At 34.1% G+C, this 19,683-nt stretch overlaps 1 protein-coding gene across 10 annotated transcripts in view; it reads left to right on the top strand.

The window, feature by feature from the left end:
* The window catches only part of PRPF40A (pre-mRNA processing factor 40 homolog A), a 56,216-nt gene extending 39,545 nt beyond the window's left edge, over positions 1-16,671 (top strand). For 5 of the 10 annotated variants that reach the window (XM_045868847.3, XM_045868845.3, XM_045868843.3 and 2 more), the window contains 16 exons: positions 671-779; positions 1,248-1,312; positions 1,644-1,808; positions 2,921-3,029; positions 3,882-4,032; positions 5,012-5,145; positions 8,638-8,752; positions 8,912-9,015; positions 9,127-9,243; positions 9,568-9,705; positions 10,043-10,138; positions 12,420-12,506; positions 12,593-12,689; positions 12,953-13,014; positions 14,135-14,266; positions 15,627-16,671. In XM_045868847.3, coding sequence (XP_045724803.2) covers positions 671-779; positions 1,248-1,312; positions 1,644-1,808; positions 2,921-3,029; positions 3,882-4,032; positions 5,012-5,145; positions 8,638-8,752; positions 8,912-9,015; positions 9,127-9,243; positions 9,568-9,705; positions 10,043-10,138; positions 12,420-12,506; positions 12,593-12,689; positions 12,953-13,014; positions 14,135-14,266; positions 15,627-15,719 — 1,774 coding nt within the window. In that variant the 3' untranslated portion in view covers positions 15,720-16,671. The remainder of the gene's footprint in view (positions 1-670; positions 780-1,247; positions 1,313-1,643; positions 1,809-2,920; positions 3,030-3,881; positions 4,033-5,011; positions 5,146-8,637; positions 8,753-8,911; positions 9,016-9,126; positions 9,244-9,567; positions 9,706-10,042; positions 10,139-12,419; positions 12,507-12,592; positions 12,690-12,952; positions 13,015-14,134; positions 14,267-15,626) is intronic. The other 5 variants (XM_054506215.2, XM_045868841.3, XM_045868844.3 and 2 more) reach the window with 2 other exon arrangements.
* The last annotated feature ends 3,012 nt before the right edge of the window (positions 16,672-19,683 follow it).

The raw sequence follows: 19,683 nt of genomic DNA, 5'->3' as shown, positions 1-19,683 counted from the left end.
AGGGATTATATGACCTTTTCATAAAGACCCCCAGACTAGTACAGTTGATAATTCTTGGATATGTTAATTCTTTTTGTTTGAGGTCAGTGTTTGGCATACTTTTTTTTGTAAATTATCACAGAGTAAATACTTTCAGTTTTGTGGATCATAAATTCTGTCACAATGATGTAGTTCTGCTATGATAGCACACAATAAGCCATAACAATATATAAACTCATGAGTAAAACTATTTACAGAAACAGGCAATGGGCTAGATTTGGTGCATGAGTTGTAGTATTCCCATTCTGATTTAGATCCTCAGCATCTTTTTTTATATTCATGCACACTGCCCAAATCCTTACTTATTAAGGCACTGAAATGAAGACACTGGGTAAGTTTTATAGACCATTTAAGAGTATTCATTTGTGGACTAGTGGAACTAATGTTTTAGTGTAATTGTTTCTTTTAGAAGCCGTCATGCAAGGTCCTAATAACTGAATGTTTCAGGAAAAAATTATATTACCTTTATGTCTTTATGTTTAGGTAAGTGTGTAGGATTCATATAGGAGACTTCATTCTAAAATTGTAAAATTTAACCTCAATATCAAACAAATAATGAAAACCTTGTTTTTCCAAGTGAGGCAAATGTTTATACTTAAATTATAAATACAATGTTTGAATTTCCCTCTAGTTTTACTCCCAAAAAAGAAGAGGAGGAAAGCCAACCAACAAAGAAAACCTATACTTGGAATACAAAGGAAGAGGCAAAGCAAGCATTTAAAGAATTATTGAAAGAAAAGGTACTAAAGATTTTTATGTGACATACAATAATTATCTAATAAATGAAGTTACTGTTTAATGCAGTCAGTACCTTGATGCCTTTGTTGAAAATAGTAATTTCATAAACTGTTGTAAGCAAAAATGAACAAAATTTGCCTTTTTTTGAAGAATATTTTGTGTACAGTGTACTACACAGCACATTCTACCTCTCTATTTAATATAATGTTTTTTATTCATAAAAATAGTTTCTCTTTTAACCAAGGGTCTTAAGAAAAGTATTCTTGCTCTGTTAAATATCAGTTTAAGTTTTCTTTTTAGTCTATATGTATATTACCCAGGTTTGCCTTGGTTCAATAAGAAATTATTAGACCTCTTTCAAACTTGAGTAAAGGGAAGTGCTTGATGTTTGCAGTATTATACTTTATTTCCTGGTGTATGACTTTTACAATATTTGCAGAATTTTAATTTTGTCATTAAATGGTTTTCAGCGGGTACCATCTAATGCTTCATGGGAACAAGCTATGAAAATGATCATTAATGATCCACGATACAGGTAACACTTGAAGTTTTTTATTTACTTTTCCAACCTTAGCAAATTAAAAATGTAAAATAATATAATTTTTAACCTTCATTGTCTTTTCTTATTTTAGATACCAAGAACAGTTGTTATATGTCAGATATGAACCCAAAAAAGCCAAAAAGCTTGTCATACAATTTGAGTACAGATTTTAAAGTAGAAATTATTTTCTGTAATTGTTTCTTAATTTTTAATATCTTACTGGAATTTTCTTGATTAGCAAATGAAATCTTTTTTTTTTTTTCAAAACTTTGACATTTGATCATCCTGCCTTCATTTACTCTTATATGGTATTTTTTCTATTTAGTGCTTTAGCAAAGTTGAGTGAAAAAAAGCAAGCCTTTAATGCTTACAAAGTCCAGACAGAGAAAGAAGAAAAAGAAGAAGCAAGATCGAAATACAAAGAGGCTAAGGAATCCTTTCAGCGTTTTCTTGAAAATCATGAGAAAATGACTTCCACAACCAGATACAAGTAAGATTTTTAGTAATGCATAGTATATGTTTACTGCACTGTTTCTGTGTCAGACTTTTTGCCAAGTGTAGTAACCAATCCAAAGTATATGCTCATTAAAGCTAAATGACTATGAGTAGGGCAGTTTTATAAGGTACAAATCAATAGTTAAATGTGGAATTTAACTTATAGACTTACTGAGTTATTAACTAGGGACTAGAACAAAAGAGGGGTAGACTGAATGTAATAATTAAAGCCTGACTCCTTTCTATTTAATATAAAAACTAAGGGGTGCCTGAGTGGCTTAGTTGTTTAAGCGTCTGACTCTTGATCTCAGCTCAGGTCTTGCTATCAGGATTGTGAGTTCAGGCCCCACGTTGGGCTCCACGTGTGGAGCCTACTTTGAAAAAAAATACATATATATGTATACATTAATTATATATTATATATATAATTGAAATTTAACATTTTTGCAATAAGTTCATTTTCCATATGTACTTTGTTATTTTCCTCAGTTTTCTAGAAAAGCATTAGGGTAAAGATTCTTCATTTCTTTAAATAGTCCTGTTTTATGTATTATCTAAATTTCTGGGCAACTTTTTGAAGTCTATAATTTAGTTCCATGGACAGTTTGTTAGTGTCTTATAGCTACCCTAAGAAATATAGTCTTGACTACAAAACATGGCTCAGTTAGAATTATCCACTCCTTGGGGCGCCTGGGTGGCTCAGTAGGTTAAGCATCCATCTCTTGTTTTCAGCTTAGGTCATGATCTCAGGGTCATGAGATGGATTCCCACATCAGGCTCCTGGCTCAGCTGGGCATCTGTTTGGGATTCTCCCTCACCATCTCCCTCTCCCTCTCCCTGCCTTTCTCTCCCTCCTCCTCCTCCTTTCTCTCTCTCTCTCTCTCAAATAAATAAATAAATCTTAAAAAAAAAAATTATCCACTCCACCTCTAAGGAGGACTGGAGGCCTAAGCTATTTTGTTCTTAATTATCCAAAAGTTTTCCTGTATAATATACTAATGAACTTAGAGTGTTCATTGGGTGGTTTTAGGCTTACCATAAAATTAAAATAGCTTAAAATTAATTTTTATTGAGTAATGTAGAGTAACATTTAATTTTTTTTACTAGAAAAGCAGAGCAAATGTTTGGAGAGATGGAAGTCTGGAATGCAATATCGGAACGTGATCGTCTTGAAATCTATGAAGATGTTTTATTCTTTCTTTCAAAAAAAGAAAAGGTATTATTCACTCATAGTTGTTAATATTTATAGATAAAACAAGATATTTCTTCATTCTGATTAAGAGTTATTTTATAACATGTCCATTTTTGTTGGTTGGTTTATTCAATTTATGTGGTGTAGCAGATCTCTATTAGAAGTTAGATTTAAAAATGGATAGCTCCTATAATAGTAAGTACTGATGTGGACACACTAGGTACAGATTTATCCAACTCTTACTTGAATTGTCATTAATTGGCTGTCTTATGCCCACTTTGAAAGATACGCTTTTTTTTAATTCATTAAGTTTTTAAAATACTTAGTATTTTTGTTCATAATGTATTTGTGTAAGTTTTCTATACAAGAATGGCAGTAATTGTTACCACTAAAATGTGCTTGCACGATAGTGTTTTAAAATACCTCATACCTATTTTATTTTGCAGTAAGTTATGTATTATTCGGTCTTGAGATGTATAGAAATGTAAGTATTAACGAAAATTTGAACATAACTGAAAGTGGTTGAAGACTGGCATTTGCCTATTGTGTGACTTGTCAACAGTAACCTTAGTTTTAGACTCTGTCTATAATGCATAGTTATAGGAAGAGGGATTTATGGAGTTGTTGGGGAGATACGATTTTTAGATTCCAGCTTCTTAGAAGAGAGGTTAAAAAAAAAAAAACAAAACTGAAGGTAAGCAGTTACCAGGCTAAGAAGTTGGACAAGATCACTGGAAAAGTAGTATTGATATTTAAAATAAACGGGTAACATGAAATTTGGGCATCATTTAGAATGTAAAGAAACTCTCACTGATTGCAGTTCAAATACCATACTTTCTTTGAACCTCAAAATGTGTATTCATTCTTCTGATTTAGGAGCAAGCAAAGCAGTTACGGAAGAGAAATTGGGAAGCCTTAAAAAACATACTTGACAACATGGCTAATGTAACATACTCTACTACCTGGTCTGAAGCCCAGCAGTATCTGATGGATAATCCAACTTTTGCAGAAGATGAGGAATTACAGAGTAAGAATAAAGACTAAATGGGAGAACTTTTTTTTTAGAAGTCCAATAGCAAAGAATTCCTACTTTTATTATGAGGTCACTAACTGAATGTTACACAATTTGTTCATTCCTTTTTTTTTTTTTTTTTTTTTAATGTTGGGAGGGGCAGAGGGAAAGGGAAAGAAAGATCTTAAGCAGACTCCACACCCAGCCCGATACAGGGCTCAGTCTCACAATGCTGAGATCTTGACCTGAGCCAAAACCAAGAGTCTGACGTTTAATCCAACTGAGCCACCCAGGCACCCATTGTTTGTCCATTACTAATAGTGTTTTGTTGGTTTCCAGATAGAGTCTAATTGAGTTTCATTATTCAGGAAGAAAATACTAACTTTATCAGATAATCCTTAAAATATGTTTGTCATAGAGCAAACCTGAAATTGTTTTTTGCCATTTTTGTGTAATTTAGTATGAACTAGATTAATTACCACAATTTTACTCACACTGTCTTCTTGAGGTAATGGCTTTAGAGATTTGCAAACACCAAAAGTTGTATTAGCATTATCCTTCATTAAGCTTACCCCGGTTTTTTTTCTGATTTACCTAGTTGCTTTTTAAATTACAGTTTTGTGGATTACCCCTCTGAATACCATGCTTCATTCAGTAGGTGTGGGATAGGGCCTAAAAATTCTATCCTGTTAAAAGCTCCTTAGGTAATTCTAATGTTGCTGACAAACTTTACAGTAACAGTTATATTTTCCTTAATTGTGTCTTGTGCATGGTCTTTATTTCACCCTCGAATTCAAGCTATCTTTTAATGAGGTTGTTCTGGAATTTTTAAAAAACATTTCCTATTTAAATGATTACAAGTCATATTTGAGTTTAATTACAAGTATTTTGGAAAGGTGAATTTGAAATTTATAATAAGGAAGTTAATGTAAATAAACTGCTTTCCTTACTGATAACGGACATTTTAATTTTATTTAACTGGAAAAATCTCTAGACATGGATAAAGAAGATGCATTAATTTGCTTTGAAGAACACATCCGAGCTTTAGAAAAAGAAGAAGAAGAAGAAAAACAGAAGAGTTTGCTGAGAGAAAGGAGACGACAGCGTAAAAATAGAGAATCTTTTCAGGTAATTAAAAACGTATCTTTTCTAGTTTAATTTCATACTATGGTTAGTGAGCTTCAACAGTGATAGAAACAATTTTGAGACTTCCTCATCCCAGATCATTAACTTAGGCTTTGTGGAGGATCCATACACATTTAACTCAAGGAGAACAGCCATTTTAGGCCAGGGGAACATAAAAGGCTGTAGCAGATTTGATATTTAAGGTGAGCACTGGTAAATCAATTAAGGTTTCACTTGGGAAAGCATGAGCGAAGACTGAAAAAATATGTATGATGACTCATTGGTTGATTTTTAGTGTCTAGAGAACAGTAGGGAATGATATGGCGTATATAGTTTGGGGATGGGCCATAGTTCTTAAATGCTATACGTAGAAGTTGAAATTATATATTCTTTATATAGGTCAGTGGCTCATTTTCACCTCTAGATACCATTTTTATCCTCTCATTAATAGAGAATATCATGGAATGTAATGAGTTTTTGCATTTCATATTTCACCAGATTGCTCATTTCAGTAATTATATTAATAGCAGGTAGCACTGTTTACTGCTATACATTTTAAATTGATAATCACTTAAATTTTTATTACGGCCTTCTAAGAGTTGGTACTATTTCTGTTATGTCCATTTATATAAGATAAGGAAATGGACTCAGGCAAAGTGACTTACCCAAATTCAACGACTAAGTAGTGGAGCCAGAATTTGAATCTGTACAGTCTTTTTTTTAAGATTTTGTTTATTTACTTAAGAGACAGAGAAAGCATGAGTGGGTGGGGGGAGAGTGTCAGAGGGAGAGGAAGAAGCAGGCTGCCTGCTGAGCAGGGAGCCCCACAGGGGACTCCATCCCAGGACCTGAGTTCACAGCCTGAGCCGAAGGCAGATACTTAACCAGCTGAGCCACCTAGGAGCTCTTCCATTAAACACTGTATTAAGATAAATGGTAAATTAAAGTGACTTAAGTTTATTTCTCCTTTAATGATAATAATTATTTGGCGTAGGATAGGGCACATTGCTATTCCCTAAGGCAGTAGTACTCAAAACTTAGTGTGCATCTAAATCATCTAGAGGACTTTTTTTTTTTTTTAAATAATCTTTCTGCCCAGTGTGGGGCTTGAACTCTGTACAACCCCAAGATTAAGAGTCACATGTTCTACCAACTGAGCCAGCCAGGCATCCCACCTAGAGGGCTTTTAAATAAACTCTTACTATCATGCCAAAAGTCACTAAACAATCTTAAATGCCATAGACAATAGCATTCCTTTAGTCCTCATTCCATGAAACCTTAACATTTCTTACTCTTACGGGTTCCTTTATTGTAGTGGTTTGCTGTAGGATCATGCAAAGAATTCTTAAAACCACAGATTTCTTGAGCTTTACCCCTAGAATTTGATTCAGTAGGCCTAGGGTGGGTTCTGAGAATTTATATTTCTAGGAAGTTTCTAGGTGATAGTGATGCTTCTGGCCCATACTTTGAGAATTGCCCTAGGCCGTTAGCCTTTTATGCATAATTAGGAGTTTGTTGTCCACATTATCACATTTCAGCTTGGAAGAAGTTGAAAGGATAGTTGTTCTTTTTTTTTTTTTTAAAGCCAATAGTGTAGAAGTTTTACTCTACTTCATATTCAACTGCTGAGAATTTAGTCACATGGCTGCAACTAGATAAAAAGGCTGGAAAACCTACATTTTAACTGAGCAGCCTTATGCCTGGGAAGAAGGGAAGAGCATATTTTAGGTTTTTTTAATATTCCTCTGCAACCATTAAATTTTAAGGGCTCTTATGAAGGTTTTACAATGGTTTAAAATAAGGAGACCTATATGATAAAATAGTAATACAATAAAAATAAGATAGTCTGGGTCACAGAAAATAGTATGTATTATGTCAATGCTGGAACTGGAAGGGAAATCGTGAGGTAAAGTCCACATGGGTCTTTTAGTTAAGCCTAAAGTATGGCTCTGGTTTCTGATTACTGTTACTATAACTGGTATCAGCATGTTACTTTGTTTTTGCGTTCAAGAATGAAGAGAAGTGGAATTGATAGGTGTATGGTTTTATTCAGGGCATTGATAGCCTGTAAAAATTTGTATGCCTCATGTATGATTTTAGTATTAATTTTTAATTTAGTAATCTTTAATTTTACCCAGTATATCCAAAATACTATTTTAATATGGAATTGGTATTTTTTTAAGAGATTTTTTGGTAATCTTCAAAATCGTCATGTGTTATATACTGATGACATATCTCAGTTCAGACGAGCCACATTTCATGGACTTAGAAGCTACATTTGACCTGTGTCTACCATATTGAACAGTGCAGGCATAGAAATTTCAGGAGCAGAATTTTGGGCCATAGTTCTTTAGAGACATTTGTTTATAGAAATAAACACCCTAAGGATTTGGGGAAGCAGGAAATACGAAAAATTGTTGAGTACAAAAGTCCCAATATGTTGCCCTGAAAAATCAGCAAATACTGAAAAAGGATAAAGAACAGAAATTGTAATAAGCATATAAAGATTTAGATTTAGGCTATAAAATTAACATGGAAGAAAGGAAATAGGTTTGTTTGTTTTTAAAGATTTTACTTAATTATTAGAGAGCAAGAGTTGGGGGGAAGGGCAGAGGGAGAAAGAAGCAGACTCTCCGCTGAGCAGGGAGTCTGACGTGCTGCTCAATTCCGGGACCCTGAAATACGACCTGAGCCAATGGCAGATGCTTAACTGACCGAGCCACACAGGCACCCCAGGAAATAGATTTTTTTTTTAAGATTTTATTTATTTATTTGACAGACACATCGAGAGAGGGAACACAAGCAGGGGGAGTGGGAGAGGGAGAAGCAGGCTTCCCGCGGAGCAGGGAGCCCGATGCGGGGCTCGATCCCAGGACCCTGGGATCATGACCTGAGCTGAAGGCAGATGCTTAACAAATGAGCCACCCAGGTGCCCCAGGAAATAGATTTTTAAATCAGATAATGAGGTTGAGTCTTGGTACTTCAAACTATGTATCACTTCAGTAAAATACATCCTCTTAGAGGCCCCACATTTATTCATTAATTAAAAAAAAAAAAAAACCCAGCCAGAACACATTGGGCACTGTGTCTAAAAACAAAAAGTGTATTTTACAGGCAACATGTAAATACATTTTTAGCCTCATTATTAGAGATAACACCTAATGTTTCTAGTTAACTTGTACTTTTATATATGTTTTTTAAAAGTGAAATGATGTTCCATCTTAAGGAACAGTAAACTGAAGCCTGGAAAATAACATAGTTTTTCAAAGATTCTTTTCTCTGAAGTGCAGAAGAGGTTTTTGCCTAAAAGAAGATTTTATTTTCATCAAAGAGCAAGTATTCTTTGCACCTTAAACATATTTGGGTACATTGGTACAAGAGTTTCAAATATTGCTGTTTTTAATGTGTTTTCATGTTGCATTAATATATCTAATGTCCTTAAAGATGACTTTTCAGTATAATGGGTTTTTATTATTGTTGGGTTTTCCTCCCCAGATATTTTTAGATGAATTGCACGAACATGGACAACTGCATTCTATGTCATCTTGGATGGAATTGTATCCAACAATTAGTTCCGACATTAGATTTACTAACATGCTTGGTCAACCGGGTGAGATTCTTTTCTTCCCAATTTATAGTCATGATAGTAGTTGGGATGGGCCAGAGAGGAAGGCGGTTATGTTGGGGAATGGAGGGGTGCTTTATTTTGTTTTATAAACAAAAAAGTAATTGCAGCTCTTTGGTTAGAGCTAGCTTTTGACTTCTTTAGTTTTTTCATTAGGATCAACTGCACTTGACCTTTTCAAGTTTTATGTTGAGGATCTTAAAGCACGTTATCATGATGAGAAGAAAATAATAAAAGACATTCTAAAGGTAAACACTACACTTACTATTTACTGTTAATCTGTAGTATATTTTAATTTTATAAGTTGATATTGTGTTTCTTTATGTATTATTAGTGTTAACAAGATTTCTCTTTCTTAGGATAAAGGATTTGTAGTTGAAGTAAATACGACTTTCGAAGACTTTGTGGCCATAATCAGTTCAACTAAAAGGTCAACCACGTTAGATGCTGGAAATATTAAGTTGGCTTTCAACAGTGTAAGTTATCATCTTTACTATGAAAAACAACTAGCTTTACAAAGTTTGTACTAAACTACTTTAGTACAGTTCTTAATATATTCAGCTAAAAGTACTTAAGCTGTAGGCTACTGAAATAAGGGCATATGACTAGGATTTTACTGAGTAGTAAAGTGAAAGAAAATAATGTATTTAGATAATCAGCTAATGATGAAGTTTCCTTTGCTCAAATTAACTGGTGTTGTAATTTGGCCCATAACTTAGAAATGGTGGGAGAATGCTTAAATTAAGGATGAATTACTTCAATTGTACTATTATAACTGATTAAATATGATTTTCTAAAAGTTATTAGAAAAGGCAGAAGCTCGTGAACGCGAACGAGAAAAAGAGGAGGCTCGGAAAATGAAACGAAAAGAATCTGCATTTAAGAGTATGTTGAAACAGGCTACTCCTCCAATAGAATTGGATGCTGTCTGGGAAGATGTATGTATAATTGTAAATTCTTTCTAATGATCTGTTTCCTTTACAATTGAAGATAAAAATATCTTTAATTCCCTTCCCATTTTATAGCCACAAAAAGAAGCTGAAGTTATTGGTAGAGTATAAATTAAATATACTGAGAATATTTAAAAGTATAAACTCAAGTCTGACCCTGCATTTAGAAATATTTATTGAAAATGGTTTGGACTTCAGAGGAAGAGAAATTTAATAGACTTTGAGGGGATGGGGCTGTCATAGTTACTCCTTGCTGTTGTGATTCTTTTTTGTCATACTGGTATACTTCTCTTGGTATTCATGTATTCTTATCTGAATTTTTCAGATCCGGGAGAGATTTGTAAAAGAGCCAGCATTTGAGGACATAACTCTAGAGTCTGAAAGAAAACGAATATTTAAAGATTTTATGCATGTGCTTGAGGTAATTTTAGTATTCTCATAATTAACTTCACTATTTCAAAATAAAAAAAATATAAACAAAAATTGAATTTAGATTGATCAAAGTGTGTTTTTTAAATTATACTGCTTCTCTACAAATGTCATTACCTGAGATGGTTAAGGAAATGATTTTTCTATAGAAACTGCTTTTAAGTAAAAGAAACCAAGCTTGCATGTGAATATAAAGATGTGTTCGGAGGGACAGTTCATATTTCTTTCATGTTTTTACAATGTTTTAAAAATTGAGTTCAGCAGCCTTCTGTAATGACTGGTAAACCTAAAGAAAACGTAAACAGCTTTTAAAGCACACATTTCAAATATTACACTGTCAGATGTGTTCAGTGCTCAGGGAGATCTGGAAAATAATGGAATAAGTTGTAAGTTTTTGTTAAAATAACTAATGATAAAATTGCAAGTTACTCCATTAGCTGAACAAGGGTATTTTGATGAAGATTTAAGGTACTTGTATGTAGTTATAAATATGCTAAATAGACTAGTAATTACTGAATAAAAACATTTGGTGCCTATATGGGGCCAGGCATTGTTTTAACAGTTTTACAAACACTACATATATGAACTTAATCCTCACAACAACCCTGTGAAGTTGCAGATGAGCAAACTGAGGTAAAGAGAAGTAATTTGCAGAGAAAGGATTCTAGCCCAGGCTGTTTGACTCCAGGGTCAGTGCTTTTAACAAGTAATGCTACCCTACCAGTTCTGGACATAGTGATACTTTACAACATACTGCAAGCTGGCATATATTTAACATTAGAGTGTTGGCATGGTGTGGTCATAGGGCACTGCAGGTCACTTAATTGTTCACTATTTCCTTGGATTTCTTGTTCTTCATGAATTTCAGTGTCGACAACAGTTTGCTCTGTTAACATATATCCACAATCACCTTTATTATCTCCTAGCTGCCTCTAGATCTAGTCCTGTTGGCCTCTAAGTGTTTTCAAAGTGTGTTTGAGAGCAGCAGCATCTACATTACCTGGGAGCTTGTTAATAATTCAGAATCTTAGGCGCCATTGGCAGAAATCCTGCATCAGAATCATCATTTCAACAAGATTCTCAAGCACTGGAATAGAATGTACATTTAATTTTGAGAAGCTCTAGCTAGTATCTTTTTTTTTTTTTTAAGATTTTTTTTATTTATTTGAGACAGACAGAATGAGAGAGAGAGAGCACATGAGAGGGGGAAGGGTCAGAGGCAGAAGCAGGCTCCCTGCCGAGCAGGGAGCCCGATGCGGGACTCGATCCAGGGACTCCAGGATCATGACCTGAGCCGAAGGCAGTCGCTTAACCGACTGAGCCACCCAGGCGCCCTCTAGCTAGTATCTTAACATTGTCCCCCAATTCGTAATCATCAAGATTTTCTGGTGACCGGTGCTGGGAGTAGTGGTGAGGTTATAAATGGAGCTGAAGGATTGTAGCATAGGGAAGGGCCAATTACATTGGAATAAGTTTTGGGACCCTAGTAGTCTGAGTCTTTGAGTTAGAAAAGGACAAGGAATTTAGCAGTCAGTGACATAGAGTAAAAGGAGCTTCCTTTCTGAGTCAGATGTTTTGTTTCCATTTACTTGTAAACTGAAGCAGAATTATTTTCAAAGCCATAGATAAGTTTGGGGGCAAGGAGCTTTTACTGCAGCATTAATAAATGAATTAAAATCCACAGAGACAACATTTCCTTTTCTGATTTCACGTGGTGTTAGACCGTCTTTGGAGGACTTAACGTTTGACTAGGAAGAGAATGCTCCTTGGATGGAGAAAAAAAGGATTAGATTTTGCTTTATTCTGAGACCAGCCCTGTTTATCTTAGTTCAAGAATGGCTCTGAGGTAGTTCTTTTTCATGGTGCCAAGCCTAGCTCGCTGACCAAAACCAGATTGATCAGAAAAACCATGTCTGAATGTAATTTTATTTCATTGGTTTTGAAAGTAGTGTGACTGTTCTACAGATTATACTTCTCTGGAGTTTATCAGTTGTCCCTACTAAAGCATACCATTCTCATTCCTATAAAGAGTGCTTTCTTTCTTAATACTTTGTTGTTTTTAGATATCGAAATGAGTGGGTATGGGATGGTTAGAAAGGAACAGAACACTTTTAACTGCTAATTCTTTGCAGTTTCAAGGAAGTACATCCTAAATGTGCAAAACGAGAGTAAGATTTTTACTCTTATAACTTGTATAGCGTCTAAAAATTCCTTATGATCTGCTTCTAAAGTACATGTAAACTTTTGAAATTCTTTTCCTTTTGCGCCTGTAGCATGAATGTCAACATCATCATTCAAAGAACAAGAAACATTCTAAAAAATCTAAAAAACATCACAGGAAACGTTCCCGCTCTAGATCGGTAAGGAAGTTTATTATGGTACCCTAAATGTGTTGAAATATTTGTTAACATCATTATGAATGAAATTATATATGTATTATATATAGGGATCAGATTCAGATGATGACGACAGCCATTCAAAGAAAAAAAGACAGCGATCAGAGTCTCGGTCTGCCTCAGAACATTCTTCTAGTGCTGAGTCTGGTAAGCATTTCTTTTAACTTGAATAGAATCATTGGAACTGTGGGGCACCATCGCTTAAGGGTCCAGCTCTTGGTCCTGATCTCCCCTGAGATTGAACCCCTGCTCAGCACGAGTCTGCTTAAGACTCACCTTCTCCCTTTCCCTCTACACCCCCTCCCATGCTCGCTCTCTCTCCAAAATAAAACTTTAAATAAAAAAAAAAATCATTGGCACTTGGATGTCCTCAAATTCAGACTTTTTTTTTTTCTTTTCATGCTGCTTAGAGAGAAGTTATAAGAAGTCAAAAAAACATAAGAAGAAAAGCAAGAAGAGGAGACATAAATCTGTAAGCAAGCTTTTAAATATGTGGTACTGCAGCTAGGTTTTAGCCCTTAACTTGTTCAGTGGTGATAGAACTCTTTTCTGTCTAGTCCTATGCAGTCTAGCACAGTTGAGGTGGACACCTAGACTCGGGAATTACATAGTTTGTCTTCACTGTAATCGTCCATTAAAATCTTCTATAGTGAGCTTTGAAAACAAACACACATCAGTGTTAAGATTCCCACTCTGACTTTTTAAAGTAATCTTAGAGAAAGACCCAAGTGTGTATGTGTTGCCGCTGTGGTGAGAATCACAAGTTTAAACATTCACCTATTTCTCTACTCTTAGTTCTTCATTTTACATAGGCATCAAGATACCCTAAGGAGCTTTTTCGAAACAGAAGTGACTGGGTATTTACTACTTGTTGAATGAGAGTTTTTTTTCCTTCATGCTACTCACTCGAATTTATACATGTCTAATAAAGGACCATTTATTTAGGCGGTGACATTGCACTTTAAATCCTGCTTTTCAGTGCACCGAGGTGGCTCAGTTGGTTGAGCATCCATTCCATACTTGATTTCTGCTCAGGTCATGATCTCAGGGTCGTGAGATTGGGTTCTGGCTCAGCGCGTAGTCTGCTGAAGATTCTCTTTATCCCCCTCCTGTTCACATGTGCTAAATAAATAAAATCTCTTAAAAAATAATAATCCTGCTTTTAGTTGCAGTTTTGAGGAAAGAATTTATTATATAATGGTCAACCTACTAGATGATTAAGCTAATCACAGCATTCTCTATATATATCTGAACAAACCAACAATATTGGGTTGGCAGAAAATGTAATGTTTGTCTACGTTTACATAATAGATATAATCCACATCTTGTGTGCTTTCTTCCCTAATTTAGTGAAGCTCTTTTGTGATGTTAATGTATCAGAATGTCATCCTTCCCAAAGGAAAGCCCAACTCCCTCCAGTGAATCTTGGAAATGTTACAGAATCCTTGAGGTTAATAATTCAGATTTCACCATACTAGGAACACATGCCCTATAATAATACATGGATGTTCTTAAATATTACCTATATGGAGATACGAAAAAACATAATGGTATCTTCATCAAAATGCTGATGTTATTTTTAATGTACACAGGACTCTCCAGAGTCAGATGCTGAGCGAGAGAAGGATAAAAAAGAAAAAGACCGAGAAAGTGAAAAAGACAGAACTAGACAAAGATCAGAATCAAAACACAAATCACCTAAGAAAAAGACTGGAAAGGATTCTGTAAGTGTTCAGAATTATTTCATACCTGTGTTTTCAAAATACAAAAATGGATAGTGTGGTTTGTATGACATTGAATAGACTTTTTGCAAGTTGGCTACCATTTTAAGAAAACAATGAAAATTCAGTTAACTGCCTCTCACACAAAATAGTGTTCTAAGTTGTATATTCCTCAAAAATAAGTCTTCCATGACTGTTGTTTTAATCCACTAAGAAAAAGGATATGGTCTTCTACTTTGTAAGTTGTAAAAAGTACCACTGGACATTTTCTACCTAGTTTTTTGAGGAATATAAGACACAGATCAGGGGTTCTCCAGATATGCACAGCCATCAGTACTAAATCCAGTTTCAAAAGGTAGCATTCCAGTAACTTTTAGGAGTAATCATTGTGAGGGAAAAGGTGAAGGCAAAGGGATAGGAGGGGGACTACAAAGTTAACATTTTAATATCAAATTACATTAGTCTTTAGTTTCCCATCTGTGTGTGTATGTATGTATGTATGTATGTATGTATGTAAATGACAGCAAAGTAACACAAGCCTTAGCCTTGCCATTCTACAAATACTGTGGACTTAGCAGGAGTAATGCCCCTAAATGGACCCATGGAGAGTTTAAACTGTTTAGATAAGCCCTGGTTCTCCCTCTGGATATTCTGATTCAGTTGATAATGGAGGTTTTTTTTAAAAGCTGCCCTGGTGAGTTTGATGCACATCCTTGGTGAAGAATGATTTCCTGAATACTTAATAGCAGCTTAACAGTTTCTTCTTTGTAGTCAGTTAAATGAAATCTCTGAAGGGAAGAATAGGTGATCTACTTTTTAAAGGTTGTTTTTCACCAATAGTACAATATTTTTATTTTTTGAATTGTTTTTCAGTCTAAGTATTGTCCTCATAAATTTTAAATGTTTATCTAAGGATAGTATGCTTAAAGCATAATACTTTTCTGTAATATAAAACACTTAGAAGGCAACCTAGAATCTACAAAATTAGCAAGGAATATAGTACCTTAGGTAATGAACACCCAACTTCCATTAAATGGAAACAAAATGTTTCATATTCAGTGGTGTAAGAGGAAGGGAAAGAAACCATTGTGTACCATTCTGCCCGATTTACATATTAATGCAAACTGAAAGTAGTACCATATAAAAGTCTTGTTCTGAGTTCACTATCTCCCCTAGTAAAACCAGGGAGTAGTTAGCAACTCATTAATAGGCTTTTGGGAAAGAGGTCAGTCCTAAACCCTGTGATGGGCTTGTTTTTGTGGAAGGCAGTCCATATATTTTGGTTCCTTTTTTTCAAAGGTTCAATACTACTTAACCTTTTGAGTACTGACATTAAATGTAAATGTATTCAATGTCTTTTCAGGGGAATTGGGATACTTCTGGCAGTGAACTGAGTGAAGGGGAATTGGAAAAGCGCAGAAGGACCCTTTTGGAGCAACTGGATGATGATCAATAAATTATACCAAATATATGTTTACAGTATGATTTAAAGTCTAATTCAGACCAGGGACTCTATTTTAAAGTTCAATTGAAATAACACTGGGTTTTAATTATATCACAGGAGAAAAAAGTGCATTTAAGTATTGTTATTGTGGACTTTATAAAAAGCAAAGGAAATTGAAAATAACTTTTGATTCTGTATCAAGAATCATATTTTCATACGGTCATAACTGTCTTTCTGTGACCCTTTCATAGGGCACTGCAGGATGGATTAAAGGTGGCAATTTACTGATAACTGCAGATGTCTCTACTTTGTTCTGAAGTCTAAGTCATGAGGCGATTTGATTTACTTTATAGAAGTTGGATTTTGAAGATATAATGAAAATTTTTTTGATATTTAGTAGTACAAAAAAAGCACCAGCAACTGACAAAACTGCTTTTTTGTGCACTACCCAACTGGTTAAAGCTGATATGATCTTTTATGGTGAACTCAGAAATAGATGTTCTTAACGGAAACCTGGTAGACCCTTAACTATAGTGGTGCTAATGAGCACTACTATAATAAAGCCACCATTATTTTTTATGAAACACCTGAATACGTTTTAAAAAAAGGCTGTTGTGAGGGCATTATTTTGAGGTGATGTTTTAAAAGTTAACATCAAATCAAATTGTAAATTAGTTTAAATATATTGCCTTAAGGACCTACTAAAGAATGTGCCACCAAACTTTAAGTGATAGCTGCAATATCCTTGTCTGAAACAAAAATCAATGTTGACTTAAACATTTTCTTTAACAGTTGTTTTTTTTTTTTTAATCCGATCTTTTCTCTTACTTTTTTTCATTGAGGAAGTCTTTTACCTTCCCTACTCACTGAGAAGTATTGACTTCATGGTACACATTCTAAAGCATTTCTGATTTGAATATTTTTGTACATTTTTATCAATTATTAAACCTTCTCTTCTAGTGTGTACTAGTATTTATTTCTACTTAAACTACTCAGCTCTAAAAAAAATTGTATGATCATTTAAAGATACTAAATCCTTGAAATTTTGCTTCATCTTATCCACTTAGCTAGGTTCCTTTCCTTTTTAATATTTAATATTATAAATCAGTACATTTGAGGACCCTGTAATTTGTTTTTGAGCTACAAATTTCCTATAGAAAACTTTAGAGAGGCAATGGTTTGAAGCTAGAATACTCTTTACATGCTAACTTTTGAAGGTTGGTAATGTAATTTATACTATTTTCCTTCAGTGCAGGAGATTTTTTTAATAAGTAAATTTTAGCACATAGTCTTTGGCATTAGATATTTTTTTATTTTGGACACTTCGAGCAATCCTATTTCAAGTTGGGATTTGGAAGAACAAAACTTTCATTTTATTTTTCCTTCACCATTCTAATGAATTTGAGAAGTTCAAATGACCAGGACTATTCTTTCCCCATCCCTTGCTACTGTTTCAATTAAATCTAGCATCCACTGTTGAAAGCCTCAAAAAAGGGGGGAGGGGGCGGGGAGTTATTTCTAAATTTTTCTCTGCCAAGTCATTTTTCTGCTGTGAAAACTGACATGACTGTGGAAAATGAGAATCACTCTTAGAAGATGTGAAGTAATCAAGTTGCTTGCTGGAGGTTAGTCTCTTATTGTATATTAGAACCAAAAAATATAAACTTTGGCAATAGGGAGTTGCCTAGATTTAATTTTCAGAGGTCTCGTAATGATAGGTTAATATTGCTAATCATGTCAAACACTTGACATGGAAGTCAGTGGCAAAATCTTCAAAATGCTTATGTTATTGGCAGAAATAGTGTGGTGTTTCATAAGAGATTTTAGAATCTGTAAAATTTTGTTTTAATTCCCTGAATTTTTTTTAAGTGCAACTTTAAAGTTTTAATTTTTCTATTTAAATAAAAAGTTATATGTTTTAGCATGTCCTCAAAATAGATTTCTGTATTTCTTAGAGATACTGTCTTAACACCTCAAATTCCTACAATACAAATTCAAGTTTCTCTATAGTTCATCCGTGAAAATTATTTGACCTTAAAACAACTACTGAATAAATGGCAACTCAAAATATAACAGCGTTATTATAAAAGATGTAATTGAAGTGACTATAATCCTTGTCTACCTTTAATGATCCCATCAAGTGGGTTTTAGTTACCAAAAGGTACTATACAGTCTGAAGGCACAGGTGATGGGAAGATTTTGTTACAAGAGTTCTATGTGAATATTTTTAACCTATTAGATTAGGTTTCTAAATTTTCAGTCTGGTAAAAGCTGAAATGTCATAGAATATTGGTTCTGTTAGAGTTAAACAGAAATGTTCAAAGAGTTTGAACAAATGTGTTCAAACAGGAAAGTGTTTATTTTCAGATAAGGGGAAGTTACACGTTTCAGTTAAGCATCAGACTCTTCGGTAAATGTTGAGGGTTTTTCTTCCCTCTGTATCATTAATTATTGGATTAAATTTACTAATAGATTTACTATAATAGTTAAAATTAGAATCTCCAATATTTGATGTTTTTATTTTCTCCCAGTCCAGTAATTCCTGTATGGGAAAATTGAATTTGTATGAAGAGTTAGTCAAGTATGATGAATTCTTTGCACTTTCCCTATTTAAATAACTTAATGCTTTTAAATAAAAGCATTGGTCCTTTTTTTTTTTTTAAACACAGCAAGGCTATTTCATTATTACCCAAAGCAGCTTCAAAAATAGAGATTATTCATGTTTTTCAACAATAAAAACTTCACTTTTTATGCCTCCCAGTAAATTTGAAAATGCTATGTCACAGCTTGACTTTGCTAATTGGGCCTCATTTGATACAGCTGTAAAATAAAAATGGCCTAGAGTAAGGCCTTATTAATTCATAGTGGTAGAGTGAAGAAACTGTAAAAACGGAAACATCTCTGTACATTTTTCTGGAAAGACAGTCCATAATTTTTTTTTTACCAAAGGGCCTGTATTCTGTGTTAAGAAGCATTTGCCTAGATGATCCTGGTTTTCTTCCAGTGATAATGGTCAACTCAGTGCTGACTAGGCAGCCACCTTTCTTTTTGCATCCAGAGAGGGGTAGCCATGTAGTTTTTTTGTTTTGTTTTGTTTTTAAGCTTAGATGCTATTTGAGAGAGAACGGTTTCTAATCAAATAGTACCCAGGGAAGAGTGATGAATGCTATAAATTTATAGAATATTTAAGAATATTATGTAATTTAAATGTAAATTACAAAATAAGGAACCAAATAAACATTTCTAAAAGCAAAATGAGGCAAAGCACATTAATTCCTTGTATCTTAAATCAGACTTCTTTTCCCTTGGGGATGTATCTCTCTCAGTATCAGGTACAATTTTCTTTTACATTCTCTAAGTAAAACCACTCATTTTAAATAAAGGAAAAGCAAAATAATGTCATGAGTAATTTTTCATGGAATTGTGTTCTAAATAGGCTTACAGTTTTACTTTATGGTTCTGGTGATGGCATATACCAGTCTAATAATTCTTACCTTCTTTATTAAATCTTACCTTGCTCTCTTAAGTTTCTCAGTTGTGTTAACTTAAATGGTGGTCAGGTTCCTTGGAGACAGGGATTTGTGTTTCATTCACTGCTATATCCTGTGGATTAGAACAGTGCCTGGCACACTGTAGGCATATATTGAATGAATGTAAAATAGTTGACATACACTCATCCAGCATCCGTGGTACCCGGCAACTGTATTATAGGGCTTGAAAAAGCATCATCGCAATAAACTGTACTAACCTACAACTAAAGCCACATACATAATTGAAGTGCACTGAAGATAAGTTCTAGTGGCTAATATCTTAACTTCTTTTACGACAGAAATTTCCAAAAGCTTGTTAGTGAGAACATGCAACTTCCATGTGGTTTCTGAGTAGGAAAGAAAATCCCTTGTGATGATTTGAAATGTAGTTTTCATATTCATAAATTAAGATACCACAGTACTTTAAAAGTAGTAAACTTATGTTT

This window comes from Mirounga angustirostris, unplaced genomic scaffold, assembly GCF_029215605.1.
Source record: "Mirounga angustirostris isolate CCGP_5_RB_7025 unplaced genomic scaffold, mMirAng1.0.hap1 SCAF_3, whole genome shotgun sequence".
In the NCBI taxonomy this organism is placed as follows: domain Eukaryota; kingdom Metazoa; phylum Chordata; class Mammalia; order Carnivora; family Phocidae; genus Mirounga; species Mirounga angustirostris.
The sequence above is the reverse complement of the archived record's forward strand: the minus strand, read 5'-3'. Positions and strand labels throughout refer to the sequence as shown.